This window comes from Varanus komodoensis, unplaced genomic scaffold, assembly GCF_004798865.1.
Source record: "Varanus komodoensis strain SLA01 unplaced genomic scaffold, ASM479886v1 scaffold3, whole genome shotgun sequence".
Lineage (NCBI taxonomy): Eukaryota > Metazoa > Chordata > Lepidosauria > Squamata > Varanidae > Varanus > Varanus komodoensis.
In genome coordinates, this window is record NW_025335761.1 from 39,830,804 (window position 1) to 39,847,674 (window position 16,871).

The following is a 16,871-nucleotide window of genomic DNA, read 5'->3' on the forward strand; positions in this document are numbered from 1 at the left end:
GCCAAAACGAGGGGCTGGTGATGGGAAACTCCCACATGCGGATTAGAGCATGCATGGAGTGCCTGGGTGGCAATGTGAAGGGGATTGGCTCTTAAATGTATTAATCTTTTTAGAACCTATTGTTAGCCCATCATGCCCGGCTGCCTACACTGTTGTGAAAATGTTTTACTCTCTGTAGCAGATGAATCACAGACATGGGCAGCAACTGCTCCTTACCGGTCATCACTCAAGCCCCAGAGTGCATGTAAGCATTGGGCCTGGTGTGGTTGCCTGAAATGTTTTCTTTGGCTAGATGCCAAAGAGAAATAGCAGGAGGTTATCAACTCCCATCAGAAGTCACCGAAAGTGCAAGCCATACTGAAGAGAACCCCTCCTGATTGGTTCTTGCTGGTGTTCATGTAGCTTTTGAATTCATACCGTGGGAGCTTGGCAGGGGGAATGACTCTCCCTTTGCTCAAAACTATTTCTTTACGCTGATCTGCTGTGGGAGGGCAGGGTATCCTACTGACCACTGTAAGGGAGATCCACTGGCAAAAGAAATTCACCTCTTCTGGTCCTTCTTCAACATAGAATGAAACCCAGGGATGCCTCATAGTTTTCTCCCTCTCCACTACAGTGATATTTGGAAGTCAGAACCATGCGGGTACAGCCAAATGCATAGGTCCTTTCAGCCTAATCATTGTCCTTTTTCTAGGCCAGGGGTCGGCAACCTTTAACACTCAAAGAGCCATTTGGACCCATTTCCCACAGAAAAGAAAACACCGGGAGCCGCAAAACCCTTTTGACATCTAAAATGAAGATAACACTGCATATATAGTTTTTTACCTTTATGCTATGTATAAAAAAACTATAGTGTGTTGCATTTATGAAATCAATGAACTGCTACAGAGAAAACAAAATTTTATTTCTGTATCCAACAAAAACATTTTGAACTCTGAAAAAAAAGACTCTGGGTTGAAAGCTACTTTCAAATAAAATGTTCAATGTCTATCTGAGTCCTCCTCATATTTATGAAATAAAAAGCCGAACTTATATTATCCACTAGCAGCAAACCAAACATGCCACCTGCAGCAAACCAAAAATGCTGTCTGCTTCTGTGTGCCCTCATCCTTTTATCACGTGGTGAAATATTGAACGAACATCCCTCTCCGAGTGTAATAATGTTGCTGGAATTTTTATAAGAATCTTCTTAAAGCAAAGAAGTAGATCTATATCTTCATTATGATTTAGCTGCAGCTCAGTCAGTCACTAAAAACTGTTATTTTTAATCTTACCTTATAAACTAGTAGGATTCCTTTCATATATTTTGAATAGGAGAATAGCTTCCTGCAGAGTCAAAGTCAGTGCTAAAGGGCTGCATGCATTAAACAGCAAACCCCATAAGTTTGTCAGCAGTAAAAGCAAATGAATCTACCCGTGTATCATTAAACATTTGGTTTTCTTCAGAAACTTTTCTTTTCTTTGGATTTATCCATGGATGGTGGGGGGGGGGAAGCTCAGTAAATCAGCAGATATAGGTGTGTTTAGTGACTGATTAGCAGATAAACAATCCAGTGATGTGAATTGTGACAGCACAGCTTTTAACATTCAGAGGAAGGAGATTACATTGGGACAAAGAGAATCTTTTCAGCAGGGTTTCTGGTAACACGAGAGCCTGCAGGAAGCTTGTTTAGCAGAGGAATGTAGTGATTTGATTTACTTAACTAGCTGATTAACTAGTGCTGTTGGGTGTTTTGAGGGGTTTAAGAGCCACGTGCGGCTCCGGAGCCGCGCGTTGCCGACCCCTGTTCTAGGCCATTCCAAGATGAAGCTGGAGGTGAAGTACAAGAGGCCGTTCTCTCCCATTCTACATACAAAAGCAACTGAGCTGTGCCTTCAACACTGGTGATGAAGTCAGTGGCACCTGCAGCGGACAGGCTACCTTAGAGGGCACAGAGCAGGCTCCTTGATGCGCAGTTCTCTCTCGCAGAGCCTTGCTGCCACCACCCAGCATCTGCAGCCTCAGGCAACTGCTCCACCTTGCCTTCGTCCAAAAGAGGCAGCAGCAAGAGGGCATGCACTATTAGCTCCATCGGTGGTGGATTGCTTGAAAATGTAGGGTCCCCTCCCCTTGCAAGAACAACACCAATAATATGCACAAACTTGTATGCAGTCAATCAACTGCTCTTTTCATAGAATCATAGAATAGTAGAGTTGGAAGAGGCCATCAAGTCCAACCCCCTGCCGTTGCAGGAAACCAATCACCGTCCCACTCAGATGGCTGTCCAGTTTCTTTTTGAATGTTTCTAGTGTAGGGGAGCCTATCACCTTTCTAAGCAGCTGATGCCACTGTGGTATTGCTCTGACAGTGGGGAAGCTTTTCCTAATGTCCAGCCTGAATCTGGGTTGTTGCAACTTGTACTGATTATTCTGTGTCCTACAGTCTGGCATCAGCAAGAGATCTGGACCTTCCCCTTTGTGACAGCGTTTGAGGTACTTATAGAGGGATATCATGACCCCTCTCAGTTTTCTCTTCTCAAGGCCAAACATGCCCAGTTCTCTCCTTCTCTCCTCATAGGGCAGTGTTTTCAAAGCCTAATTCATTTTTGTTGTCCTCTGCACCCTTTCTAATTTGTCTGCACTTTTCTTAAATCTTGGTGCCCAGAACTAGACACAGTATTCCAGGTGAGGTCTGACTAGTGAGAAATATAGAGGAACTACTATTTCTTGTGACTTGGAAGTAATACTTCTGTTAATGCATCCCAAAGTAGCACTTGCCCTTTTGATGGCTGCATTGCATTGCTGGCTTATGTTTAGCTTATTGTCCACAATTACTGTGAGATCTTTTTCTTTTTCAGTTCTGTTGAACCACATATTCCCCATCTTGTATCAATGCATTTGGTTTCTTTTGCCTAGCCTAGGTGGAGAACTTGGCACTTGTCCTTATTTAATTTCATTGTGTTGCTTACAGCCCAGTATTCAAGTTTATCAAGATTGCCCTGGATCTTCATTCTGCCCTCAAGGGTGTTTGCTGTTCCACCCAGTTTTGTATCATCTGCAAATCTGATTATCTTTCCTTGAACTTCCTTATCTAAATCATTGATAAAGATGTTGAAGAGCACTGGGCCCAAGACTGAACCCTGTGGCACCCCACTAGTTACCTCCATCCAATTTGAGAGGGTGCCATCGATGAGCAGTCTTTGTGTCTGATAGAGCAGCCAATATTGGATCCACCTAATACTTTTTTTTTTTTTTTTGGTCTAGTCCAGGTTTTGCTAATTTGCTTATCAGAATGTCATGTGGCACTATGTTGAAAACTTTGCTAAAGTCCAGGTACATTATGTTCACAGTGTTGCCTTTGTCCATTTTGGAGGTTAACCAGTCAAAAAATGCAATTAAATTAGTCTGACAGGATTTATTTTTGATAAATCCATTCTGGCTTCTACTAATCACAGCATTTTCTTCATGATACTTGCAGATGGATTTTTTAAATAATTTGCTCCAGAATTATTTTTTTATAATTTGCTCCATAATTTTTAATTTACTTAATCTTTTATGGAGATAGATATTTCCTTGATAACCAAGACAACATCACTATTTAAGACTGATTTAAGAAATAGGCAAGTGCAGTAATTACACTGTCATTTCTGTGTTAAAGCCCAGAGTTACCAAGTTACCATATCCCTTAATAGGCACACATATTCCTATGCTCTTTGGATTAGGCCTCCTTTAGGAGCTTGTGTGCATCTTTTGAGCTACACCTCCAGTCCTCTATGAACTGGCATTTCTGAAGGCGGTATTATTTTTGTTTGCCCAACTGACCACTTACCAGGACAAGTTATCCAATAGAACAATGTTCCAAGCTTCACTGTATCTTTGCACAATTGTGGCCTCCAAACTTTACCAGAGAAACGGTTGTGAGCAGGGGGTTGAAGTCCATCACATCTGGAAGGTGTCTGATTGGGATTGTGAGTTGCACAGCTCATGGATTTACTGAAATGAATTCAGCTGTTTGTTTCCAAATTATGAAAAATAATTTTGAGGTGGCACTTAGAACAGACTTAATTTTTATTAATTCATAAGATGTGTTCCTTAATGTGAACTATCTGTAGGGTAAACATTGGAATCTCAGCATTTCTGGTTTACACTCAGTATAATATTCAACCTTAGCAAACATACATAGTTAAGTTGCATTCTTAAGCAGACTTGCAAGGAAGTGAGTCCTAGTGAGCACAGAAGGGGACCTGAGAAAACATGCTTGCCTTCATGCTGCATCTTTTATTATCTTCATAGTAAGACTATTGTTTATGGTCTTTGAGTCTAATGATTAGGGATTATCTCACTGAACTGGGAAGAAGAACAAGTGGGCTTCTCAGCAAATATCCATAGGATTGGGCTTCAATACACTAAAGCATCATTTTACTGACCAGAAAACAACAACAGGGCTGCAGGCAGCCTAGTGTGTGAATGGTTATAATAGTTCTTTTGTAGCTATGTAGTGCTTTAAGATAATCTCAAAGTCCCTTGAACACACAGCTGTGCAAATACTGTCATTAGAACCAACCAAATTTCCACACAGGTATGCAAGCTTTTGACTTGTGCAGATCTATGCATACAGTATAGATACAGAAAGTGAGGAATGAATAAACAAAGTTGAAACATTTGGTGAACTGTTATGGTGATGAGGTTTTCATTTTCTGTAGACCTAATGTCAGAATGGAGATTTGCCATCTAAACGAATTAGGATGCAATCCTAGGGCCTCCTGATATAGTTTGGGAAGCCATAGGATTATTTGGAATCCCAGACCTTTCTCTGCCCCTTCACAGCCAGCATGAGAACTATGCTGGTTGCCCCCCCACCCTCCCCACCAAGGTCACAGCTGTGCCTCAGAGAGGAGGAAAGGGCCTGCTGGGGGGGGGGGGGCGCTTGGGGCTGAGGGCTTGTGCCAATTCCTGTGGTTCTCCAGCACCTTTTCCTCCCACTCCCTAGTGGGACAGATCCCCCCACCTCTCTCTCTCTCTCTCTCCCTCTCTCTCTCTCCCTCTCTCTCTCTCTCTCTCTCTCTCTCTCACACACACACACACACACACACACACACACACCCAAAAGGTGCAAAATACTGATCTTCAGAAACAGCATGGACTTTGACTTTTTTGGTGCATTTCTTTATGCAACAGTGACCTCTGAAAGATTGATGTGGGAAACTGAGCTTCACTTTGAGGTCATGATAAAAATTCTGGGGAAAATGGTTCCTTATGTTGGTTAGTATCTTCTGTTTTTGCATTCACTTTCTGATTATTTTATAATGAAAAAAGGGCAATATGTAAAAATAAAAAACATTATTAAATTTGTTCTTCACTGAATATTGTTGACTTCCAGGTCATTATCTGGCAGTGTGAGAAATTAACAAGATAATTTTCTTATGAAATCCATGTCTTAATACAGTAATTTAGTGTGATCTTACATGCATTTAGACAGAAAGCATATTTTTCTGCATCGACATACACAGGATTGTACAGTTACTTGTTTTTAGCAATCTAGGCAGCAATCCAGACCTTTTATATCATAAAAATGTACAGTTCCAATTCTGTAAGCTACCTTAATGATTGCATTTACCCATCTTTTCTTGTGGGTAAATGTGTTTATAATACTAACATCAGACCACAAGGTGGCAAAAATGTTCCTTACAAGGAAAAACGGGGGGGGGGGGGGGACGACAAATTGGGAACTACAGCAAGTCTTTATTTTGAACTGAAAGCAAGAAGTCTCACATAGGAGAAAAGACCTGATTAGTATACTTTTTCATTCAGGATGTAGTTTGAGCTTAGGAGTATCCCATGTTCCTACTTTTTTGCAGAATGTCTCTGAGATCTTGCCTTGAGCGTCAAATCATTATTAAAGGATAGCAAACCCGATAGCTCTTTATGGTCACTATAACCAATTTAATAGGTCCTTTGGAACCTCTTTCTGTTTGTTTGTTCACATGGGCAGTGTCCAATATTGTCAAAGTATTAGTACTAAGCACATTATGCTGATATAAACTGATTCTAAAATAACATTAGTGCTTGCTAGGAAAAGTGAAAAAGGAGTGATTTGCCACTACATTTTGGTGACTCTGTTTACTGCCACATTTCAGTGGCAAATTGCCAGTTTCTCCTTTTGCCTAGCAAGTTCCAGTGAAGTTGCGTTAACATGGGGTTATGCTCGTACAATGTCCTTGGTGCCAGCACTGTGACCACCCGGGAAACTGCTCGCACAAAAGAGAAATTCAATTTTAAATGCACTTGGATCAGGTTTCCTAATTGATTGACATCCATGTGGGAGGCTGGATTTCCAATCACATTCCAAGCTACTTGCATCTTTTGTGTCATCACAAGCATCTGTTCAATGCAAAGTGCATTTTTAGCCCTTCAGTGCCATCACCATTTGTAGGAATGGTTTAAAAATATTTAAAGCACTCCTTATGAAAGTTTTGTTGTTCACTCGCAAAGTCATGCCTGACCCTTTGCATTCCTCCAGGTTTTCCTGTCCTCTACCATCCTCTGGAGTACACCCAAGCCCACACCCACCTCTCCAGTGACCTCATCCAGCCAGCTCAATCTCTGCTGCCCCCTTCTCCTTTTGCCTTCAATTGTGGTTTTCCCCGCTTTCTTCAATTTAAGCCTGAATTTTGCAATAAGAGGCTCATGATCTGAGCCACAATCAGCTCCAGGTCTTGTTTTTACTGACTGTATAGAGCTTCTCCATCTTTGGCTGCAGAGCACATAGTCAATCTGATTTCTGTGACCATCTGGTGATGTCCATGTGTAGAGTCATCTCTTGGGTTGTTGGAAGAGTGTTTGCCATGACCAGCATGTTCTCTTGACAAAACTCTGTTAGCCTTTGCTCTGCTTCATTTTGTACTCCAAGGCCAAACTTGCCTGGTATTCCAGTTATGTTTTGACTTCCCACTTCAGCATTCCAATCCCCCATGATGATAAGGACATCAGTTTTTGGTGTGAGTTCTAGCAGCTGTTGTAGGTCTTCATAGAACCAGTCAAATTCAGTCTCTATGACATCAGTGGTTGGGGCATAGACTTGGACTACTGTGATGTTGAATAGCTTGCCTTGAATTCAAACTGCGATTATTCTGTCAATTTGGAGAATGTATCCCAGTACTGCTTTTCCTACTCTTTTATTATGATGGCTACTCCATTTCTTCTGAGGGATTCTTGCCCACAGTAGTATATATGATGGTTGTCTGAATTAAATTCACCCATTCCTGTACATTTTAGTTCGCTGATCCCCAAGATGTCGATGTTCAGTTTTGTCATCTCATGTTTGACCACATCCAACTTACATAGGAACATAGAAACATAGAAACAGAGTGAGTCAGAAGGGGCTTCCCGGGCCATCTAGTCTGACCTCTGGCACCAGCCGGCTCCGCTCACGACATGTCCACCATGTGCACGTCCAGCCTATCCTTGAACACCCGCACCGATGGGGCCTCAACAACCTCTCGTGGAAGCCCATTCCACACCCTCGGGGTCCTTGATTCATGGACCTTACATTCCAGGTTCCTATGCAGTATTGTTCTTTATAGCATCTGACTTTGCTTTCATCACCAGATGCATCCACAACTGAGTGTCCTTTTGGTTTTGACCCTGTTGCTTCGTTCTAGTACTAGCCCTCTGCTCTTCCCCAGTAGCACACTGGATAACTTCTGACCTGAGAGGCTCATCTTCCTGTGACATACCTTTTATCTTTATGATTCTGTCCATGGGGTTCTCATGGCAATGGTACTGGAGTGGGTTGCCATTTCCTTCTCCAGTGGATCACCTTTTGTCAGGGCTCTCTGCTATGACCTGTCATCTTGGGTGCCCCTGCATGGCATAGCTCATAGCTTCATTGCACTACATAAGCCCCTTTGTTGTGGCAAGGCAAAGGAGTATGAAGGAGTATGAAAGTTTATTTCATTCAATATGTACAGGTATGTTTTCAGAGTTTAAAATAAACCTGAGCCACATAACCTGCTCAGCCATAAACCTGGAGCAAACACAGAAACTTTCTCATGTTGACTGTAACCAGTTGTCTACCCAGCCCCATATTGCCTGCATTAGCGATAGGCAACAGGGCACTGGTGCACTCTCCAGCCCCTTCCTTGGTGCATTACCCCTCCCTCTTTCAATAACAGAGTTTCTCACTGAGATCACTTCAAAACTGAGGGAGGATATCTAGACATTCCCACCTTCTTTTCCCATGAAGGTTTCTGGACAGGTAAGACTTGGAGACATTCTTGGGAAATGAAGATGGCATGTGGCTCTAGGCAAATGCTTTCATCTGTGGCACACCCATTTTGTAGTGGCTCCCAGGACAATTTCTCAAATTGCCAAATGCGCTCACTGGGTCAGTTTCCCGGGCCCTGGTCTACCTTGACTGGCATCAGCTCGCTCATCCACAAATACCTATGTCCTCTTTTCTCCTTCGCATTCCACATTTCGGATCTGCAGCTGCTTGAAATCTTATGTTTGTATTTAAAAGTCTTCATTGCTCCTGAAGCACATTTTTAAAAACCCAGCAGAAGTGAAAGGGATTAAATTTGTAGGCTTATGCATAATGTGAGATCAGTAAGGATGCTTGTCTTGTACACACAAACATTTGCTTTGCTTTGCTGGAGCCAAAAGGACAGGTGGAAAAGCAGGGCTCCACCTCACACGCTGGGACTGCGTCTGAGCCTAGCTTGGAACAGAAGGGACAATAGGAGAGGTGAGTGAAATGGGGAAGATTTCCAATAGGTAACACAAGTGTTTTTAAGTTACACCTCTGATGTCAACCTAAGTTACTTGAAGACATTCAGGACCAGACCCTCCTAGGACCTTGATGACAGCAGGATAATTTTATTCCTTTGGGATGTGTACAAACCAAATGAAAGTGAAGCCTGAGTTGTTACAAGCTCTTACATTTAGGAATTTTCTGCAATTTCAAGAAATTTGTGCTTTATAAATAGAAAATGATCGGGCCAAGGTCTCCTAGTCTGGTTCTTGGCAATGCAGTGTCTATGGGGACCAAGGTACCTTTCCCCGCACAGCCCCTAATGAGGTACCACAGCCCTACAGAGTGGGGAAAAAAGTTTTTAATCTCACCACTCTGGGCAGCTGAAATAACTTCAAAGTTATGCTTTAGCTTCCAGCTTTGCATTTTCTTTATTTATTTCATGATGCCATCATGCCTCTTTCCTCCAGGTACAACTGTTATAAGAAAAGTGCGTAGGGTTTTTAAATGTGAAATTTATATCTGATATGACCAAGGCAAATAAAGTCAGCTTTGGCCATAATTTCAGCAGTTTTGTTGTTTGGTGTGTTGAGAAATCCTCAAATCTTTTTTAAAAATAATTATCCTCCCAAAAATCTGTACAAGGAAGATTTGTGAAGGAAACACTAATGTGACACCATGTTTTGCAGAGCAGCACATAAAGCATGGATGTGATGCACATATCAACAAGTCTTTTAATACCCATATACATGCATCTTGGAATCTTGGCCCATTCTTGGTTAAAAAGACATACTTTTGCTTATATACAATAAATTATCTTTCTCTTTTTATTGGTATGCAGGATGTCAATGTAGAGAAGTTAAAGCAGTATGATATGAAGAAATGACTTCAATGAAGATGGATTTTCATTTGCATTTATTCTGCAGTTTCTCCCAAAATGAAACTCAAAAGGACATCTCTCTGAGATGTTGAGGTGGGAGGAGTGATCACAACAAAATTGCTAAAGAATCAGCCAGTGTGTAGACTCTCTCATAGTACAACATCAAAAAATAGAAACCTGTTACAAAACTTGTAAAAAAACACTCAATCACAATAGTGCAAGAGGTTATGAACTGTTTGTCTGTATGGAGGCAGCAGAATACGATAGTGAAAACAACACATGCCCTTCTAATTTATGCTGGCAATGCTTTAAGCCAAGGGTCCTCAAACTATGCTCCGTGGGCCGGATTCGGCCCGCCATGCCCATTTAACCAGCCCGCCCCAGAGGATTTGCACTGGCTGCACACACGTGCGGTCACGCAGCTTGCTCGCATGGAGATCTGACTCGCTTGGAGAAACGAGCTCCTTGTGAGCAAGCCGGCACCTCACCATGTGTGCACCTGGCGGTGGCTTGCTCACGGGCAGATCAGTTTGGACTTGCTCAGAGAAAGTGATCTCTGCTCGAGCAAGCAACTGCCTTGCCCCGAGTGCGCGTGTGCACGCACCCCGGCCTGCACTCCCCCGCCGGCATGGCCTTGGCAGCCCACGCCCACCGCCGGCACCCTTCAACTGGCCCCCTGTTGGAAAAGTTTGAGGACCCCTGCTTTAAGCATTCCCAGGGTTGCTTTGAGTGAAATAGCAAATAGGCAGGGACGTGTCTAGAATGCATTAATAGGGAATTGCACCAGTTGCTGAACAACTGGCGATACCATACAACAGTTGTGTCTGCAACATGCATGGACAAGTCATAGCCCACAGGTTCTATGCACCTTCCGCCAAAATTCTCCATATTTTGTGGGCAAACGTCTGCAAGAAATTACAGTGGAAGGCTAAAACAGCCAAGTGTAGTTTAGCAATAAGCTAAATTTGCTGTTTCAGCATTCCATAGTGGTTTCCCATGGAAAATTAGTGGCAGATCATTGTGGGATTTTGCCACTCTTCAGTTTGGTGGAAGGAACACAACCAGGGCTTGGAGTCTCAACCTGAACCCCTCAGTGTTTTTTACCCTGGTCTATAAAATGAGCTCTAAAGCCATGTGATGCTTTACAATCGGCAACTCTTTCAAACAGATGGACAAATACTGGTAAGTCAATTCAAAGTGTATCCACAAAAGGCAGATATAATCAGGGTGCTTTCAGATGGAGTGCCCCTAATACTACCAATTAGAAGGGATTGTGCAACTATTCTGTCTTCTCCTTCACTAGTTTTCTGCAATAAAGAAAAAGTAGGAAGTGGTGAGGAAATGCAGGAGGGCTACAATCTGGACCCACACAAAAAGTTCCATGAATGAGGCAGGGTGATGGTACAATAAAAGCCTCATTTGGGCTCCTCCTCCCTTAAGTGGCCATGAGTTACTTGAGAGGAATCAGTGAGAAGTCCCTGGGCCTCCTGTTCAGACTACAGATATAATGACCAGAGGAGGCTTCCGGGTCTACTACTGTTAATTCTAAATTTATACAAGTTAATTATGATATGCATCCCCTTTTAATGGGCTGTAGTGCATTCTATTTAAGATTAGCTCCTTAAAGGGACTGGTTGTTTGGAGCATGTTAAACTTGAAGCTCAAGGTGTGAATGGGCATCTTAGAAACATAGTGAGTCAGAAGGGGCCTCCCAGGCCATCTAGTCTGACCCCCAGCTGCAGCAGGCTGCACTCATGTAATACCCAATATGTGGTTGTCCAATCTTTCCTTCAATGCCATCATTGATGGGCCGCCACCACCTCCCATGGAAGCCCATTCCATACTAACCATCAGGAAGTACTTCCTGACATCCAACCTGAAACCTGGTTCCTTGAGCTTTGCCCGATTGAACCATCCTGTCCACCACCACAGAGGAGAACAGGTCATGATCCTCTACCATGTGACATCCCTTTACATACCTATATGTTGCTATAAGATCCTCTCTGAGTCTCATCTTCTCCAGGCTGAAAAGACCCAGCTCCCTCAAACTCATCTCGTATGTCATCCCCCGCAACCCAGCTACCAACCTTGTGACCCTGTGCTAAAATGATTGAGTCTTCTGGACTCAGTTCACAAAGTGCAGATTTTTTAAAATCTTTAAAGCTTTTAATAGGTTGGGCTCCATTATGAGTTGAAGAGAAACATCTACCCTGTGGATCCCACTTGCTCATTTTTCCCTTTCTAAGTTGATTAGTTGAAAAGTGTCTTTTTACTTATAAATCCATAAGGTCCATACATTGGGACACACAGATAAATATATTCGGAACATGTTACCAAACATCAAGAGTCAAGTTCCTTCTGAACATGCTGTCACAGCCTTCTTGGTCAGCTTTTAACCAACACTATGGGCTGGTTCACAAAGGTCCATACAATACTTAAATATATTTGATGACTGGCACGTTGAATGCCAAAACTGGCCTCACTGAATGAACTTTCTGCCCAGTCCAGTTAGAAGCCACACAAACATGTATTCTCATCTTGTGATGAACTACAAATGGATGCTGCAGATAGATTTGCTTTTCCTGATCGAGTTGCACAGAAAGTGCTTCCAAAGCACTTTATCAGCTGTTGAGAAAGGAGCTGAGTGGGCTGGATTAAGCCCACTGCCTCATACCAAATGTTAGATAGACTGCTGCTTTTAAAGACAGCCCCATAGATGCCCAGTTGTTTCTTGGCTATTATATGTTGTGGATGTGATCAAGGAAATGCTGTTTGTAGTATTACGTATGTGATGGCCCATTCACACTAGAGCTGACCTGAAAGTCTACCACTGCCATGTTCATGGTGATTAATTCAATCCAACTGGGCAGCAGGATGGGAAGCCTATAAGATACAAAGCAACAGGGGCTTTCTTAAAGCTTCCCCAGTGCTCATCCTGTGTAGGAATGCCAAGACAGTTTCATGGCCAAGTGGGCTAGGAAGCTGAATTTTAAATGCAATATTCCCAAAAGCCAAGCTTCTCAGAATGTTAATTTTTGCACTTCTGTAGAACTACTGTGGTCCAGATCCAGAAAGCTCTGACTTTAATGTCATTATGCCTGCATATTGCAAAGTAATACAAACAAGTACCAGTAGCGCACACAACTGTTACACTGCCGTCTTGACAGGATGAGATGTAGTCTTGGGACAGAACATAAAATTAGCATTGTCAGCATCTGCAACACTGCCATCCCCCAAGCATCTCCTTGCTACTACATCCACTGAGAATATAAACTGTAATCTGTCACAGAAGCATTGCTCTGTGAGAAAAGCAGTATGCCAGTCTGCCTAACCATTGAAATAAATTCCATATCTATTTTTCCCAGTATTATCCAAGGCAAGAATGATCTAATAACAGTCCAGTTCCCTCTCTAGCAGCTATTAATACGTTACATCAAAAATATAACCCTGGCCCCAGCAATGGACTAAATGAACAAAGGAAACTTTCTGACCAACTTCCAAGGAAAATGTGCAATATTCAAATGTTTCATCTCAGAAATGATAAATAGGAAAGGGCAAAACATTTATCCTTTACCTCCTGGAATTCCCAGTAATATCATTTGCATTGCTTGAGAAGAAAAGTTGCAACTTTTCACTGTGAACATAATAGGAAACAAACGAATTCTGTTTAGTGCTGTTGCAGACAACTGGAAGAACTCTTCTGAAGATTAAATTTTTAGGAAGTGCCAAGTGCACTGAAGAAAAAAGATCATTAACAAGACTAGGGCTACACCATTTCACTGGAGAAGCATTAGTAGTAGGGATGAAGGCAAGTTTGACTGAATTGCAAACCTACATAGTTACAGTGCTTCTACCAAAGCCACCAAGCCGCTGTAAACAAATGTCAAAGGAGAATCTTCTCTAGGTAAGGTCATAGAGGGCAAGGAAGCCCTATAATACTCCAAATACTTCTGGGCTCTTCTGACAGCAGAAGTGAGGTGCTGTGATTTCTCTTCTTTAAGTCCTGTTGATTTTACTGTTCCAACCTCAGATGGAACTTTCCTTCACTGCACAGCACATTGCTTGGCGTTATCAGCATCTTCTCCTCTCACATCTGGGTTCAAGCTCCCTTTCTGCTCTATTTCCACCTGATAAAAAAGAAAGGGGAAGAGTTTTGGAAAATAATGAGCTTCTGTTTCCTGTGCTTTCGGTCAATAGCAAATTACTTGAAAGTATTGGATGGCCAATACTCAGGTAGCCACATCTGCCATCGCATCCCCCACCTTTCAGACTGCTAGCAGGATAGTGGAACAGTGGACAATGAGGGAAGCATGAAACTTGAGTTGTGATGCTGTATTAGAGAAAAGATGCCCAAGATCGTAATGGGGTTCATGGAGGTAAAGGTGCTGCACTTTCTACCCTTCTTCTGCAAGGCAGAAACTCCCAAACTCTCCCTATAGAAAAAATGGCCCTATAGAATATTGGATGTATGCTTCCTCTTTACCAGAAAGTATAAAAGTGGGCTATACTAGGTCCAACCATTGCTTCATCTACCTCAAGGTGACTCCCCTGGACCTTGTGCAATGATCTTTCTGAGCCTTGCTCTCTGAAAGATTGTTTAACTAAGGGGTGGGCAACATGCAGCCCCCATTGCTCCAAATTTGCTGCCAAAATTCAGAGGTGCAGTGATGGAAAACAAACAGATTTGCAGAAGCACATGTCTTGTTTCAAAGCAAAATTGCCATCTTGGAAGCATCCAGAAATTGCAATGATGCATCAAGGCACGCGCTGCCCGCATGGCTTGTTTTAAAGGATTCCCCCCCATGGGGGCACCAGTTCCAGGAAGGGTGATAGTGGAAGCTGGCGTCTGAAACAGTGGGAGTTCACCACATCACTACTTTAACTGGAGATGCCAGGAATGGGCTTTGTTCATACAAGGCACACACTCTGCTGCTGAACTACAGCTCCTACTGTAAATGGACTGCACCTTTAAGGTGAAAGACTTGCATCAAGCAGAACTCGGGGTCTGGTTGTTCACTGGAGCTAGTGATGCAGCTAGGTGGTCTGCTCTCAAGAGTTTTATTTGCGCCCTTCCCCACTCCCAGAAAGCAACAACCAAAGCCATTTACACACCATCCAAATCCTGAAAGAAAAAATGAATATTCATCGAGTTGTCAGTAGCTCAATCATACCTTGTAACTATAATGTGCTGAATAGTTTACCCACTTCCTGACATCTGTCTTTCCTTCCACAGAGATAGAACGAATGGTGGCCTTGGATGCCGAAGTGGTTGGCATGTCAAATTCTACGTCCACATAGCAGACAAAACTAGAAGGCACTTCCCGGTCTGAGCCAAGCTCCAGGTGGCAGAAGAAGCAGTGAGGATGACCTGAAGCTACAAAGACAGACAGACAGAGGAAATTAAAGCCTTACCATGAAATCTAAAAAGGAAAGCATTTGAGAACTGCTTGTTGAACAGCTTAATTAAACTGAGAATTGTGGAGTCAGATTAAGATTTTTAAAAAACCAGAAATGATATTGAAAACACTGCCAGCTAATGAATTGGACATTTTTGTTCCACTCTCTGGTTTTCTTTGTATAGTATCATGTGAATTGTGCCCACCTTATGATAGAACCAATATTTGATGCTGCCTAAAGATTTAAAGGTCTAAATATGTGTGAGGCTCACCTACGTCCATCTAGAAAAAAGCAGAACCCCACAGGGATCCTCAAACTGTCCAATGCAGAGGAAATTAGGAAAATCCAATTCCTAGTGAAACCTAGAGGACTTTGACATGATTCGAAGAGACTTAAGGTACATTTTCTTTCTTCTTTTTGGAGGCTGATGCACATTCACAGTACTCTTCAGCCAACTACTCTCTTTATATAGAAGATTCAGGAAGAAATGCATTACAATGTTTCTCAAGGGCCACAAAGCAAGTCTTTTCCACACATTCCTCCAGGATATAGGGCTGAGAGGAGCTGTCGAACAAACCACACATTTCCCATAGTCGTGCCTAAGAAAATATAAGGCCTGCCTTGACTGAAAAGCAACAGTAGGAAAGTGGTTTTCAGTGGAGAAATGGGGAGGGAAATGATGCTTAACTTTTCCACCATCTGCTGTTTTCCTCACTCCCACAGCTGCTTTTCTGGCTGTGAGATTCCAGATGCTTACTTACCCATTGCAAATCATTTGCCTCTATTGATGGCTTTCCACACAGAGACAGCAATCAAGAATTTCTCCTGTAAGGTAATTTCTTAAACTTGTGTAGAAAGAGCTGTGTGTGACCTATCAAAGGTTCTAGAGAAAGTCAGTATAGGAGACTAGAGATTAGAATTGGAGACTTGTTTGGCTACTTATATCAGAACGGAATAATTGTTTTCTAAATCTCAATGGATGAATTTTAGGGAATAACCCCTAGAATCTTGAGAAAAGTCAGTAAAGATTAAGAGAATGCCTTGTTTGTATTTTGGGAAGCTGCTAATTCAGTAAATCTGGTGTAGCGCTGCGGCTGAGTATGCAGGCTCTGTGTTTAGAAGTTCACCACAGCCAACCCAGCCCAGCTTCTTTGTCTACAATATGGAGTAATGCACAGAGATCATCTGCGAACACTTCTTGCTCAGAGATGATCCAGTGGCAGATTTGTGTTGCACCCAATATGCAGGAAATGGTGACTGAATAAACTATGTGCATGACACACTGAAATGTTGGCCTTTTGAAAGATTTCCCAGGATGTACAACATGGGAATCATTCAAAAGGCCAACTTCATAATGTTTCACCCACACAGCGTCTGAATGCATCTTGCACCTCTTCTGGCAGCAGCAACATATGACAAACGCACCAAGCTGAATCAAATGTTGACATCCAAGAACTTGTGAGAGGCAGTGAGTGCATATCTGAGTACCAGCAGTCCATGTTCCTCTTTCGTTTTTACTGTTTAGGTACACAGATGCAGGGAAATGTTTCCTTTAAAGCCAGAAAATGGAACATGGGATAACATGGAAAGGCATGCATTGCAACCTACATGGGCAGACATTACAACAACGCTTCTTACTACTATTTGTATATACTGCTGAAAATGAAAGATCCATGCTGGCTGAGGTCATGTGGAACCATGGATAACATTGACCAGTATCTGCTGTAAAACAATCTCATGGCAGGGGTGAGGATTCTCAGGCCTGGAGGCCAAATGTGGCCCTCCAAGGGTCCCAATGGCCCTCCAGAATTCATGAGATTGGCTACTGCTCCTTCCCCCAGTCCTGCCCACTCCTCTGGGTCA

The 16,871-nt window shown here is 42.7% G+C and overlaps 1 protein-coding gene across 1 annotated transcript in view; it reads right to left on the bottom strand.

The window, feature by feature from the left end:
- Positions 1-11,352: 11,352 nt before the first annotated feature.
- STON2 (stonin 2) overlaps positions 11,353-16,871 on the bottom strand; it is a 70,527-nt gene continuing 65,008 nt past the window's right edge. Inside the window, exons 6-7 of the mRNA XM_044436192.1 lie at positions 14,783-14,985; positions 11,353-13,738 (exon numbers count right to left, since the gene is read on the bottom strand). Of these exons, the coding sequence (XP_044292127.1) occupies positions 13,655-13,738; positions 14,783-14,985 (287 nt within the window). The 3' untranslated portion in view covers positions 11,353-13,654. The remainder of the gene's footprint in view (positions 13,739-14,782; positions 14,986-16,871) is intronic.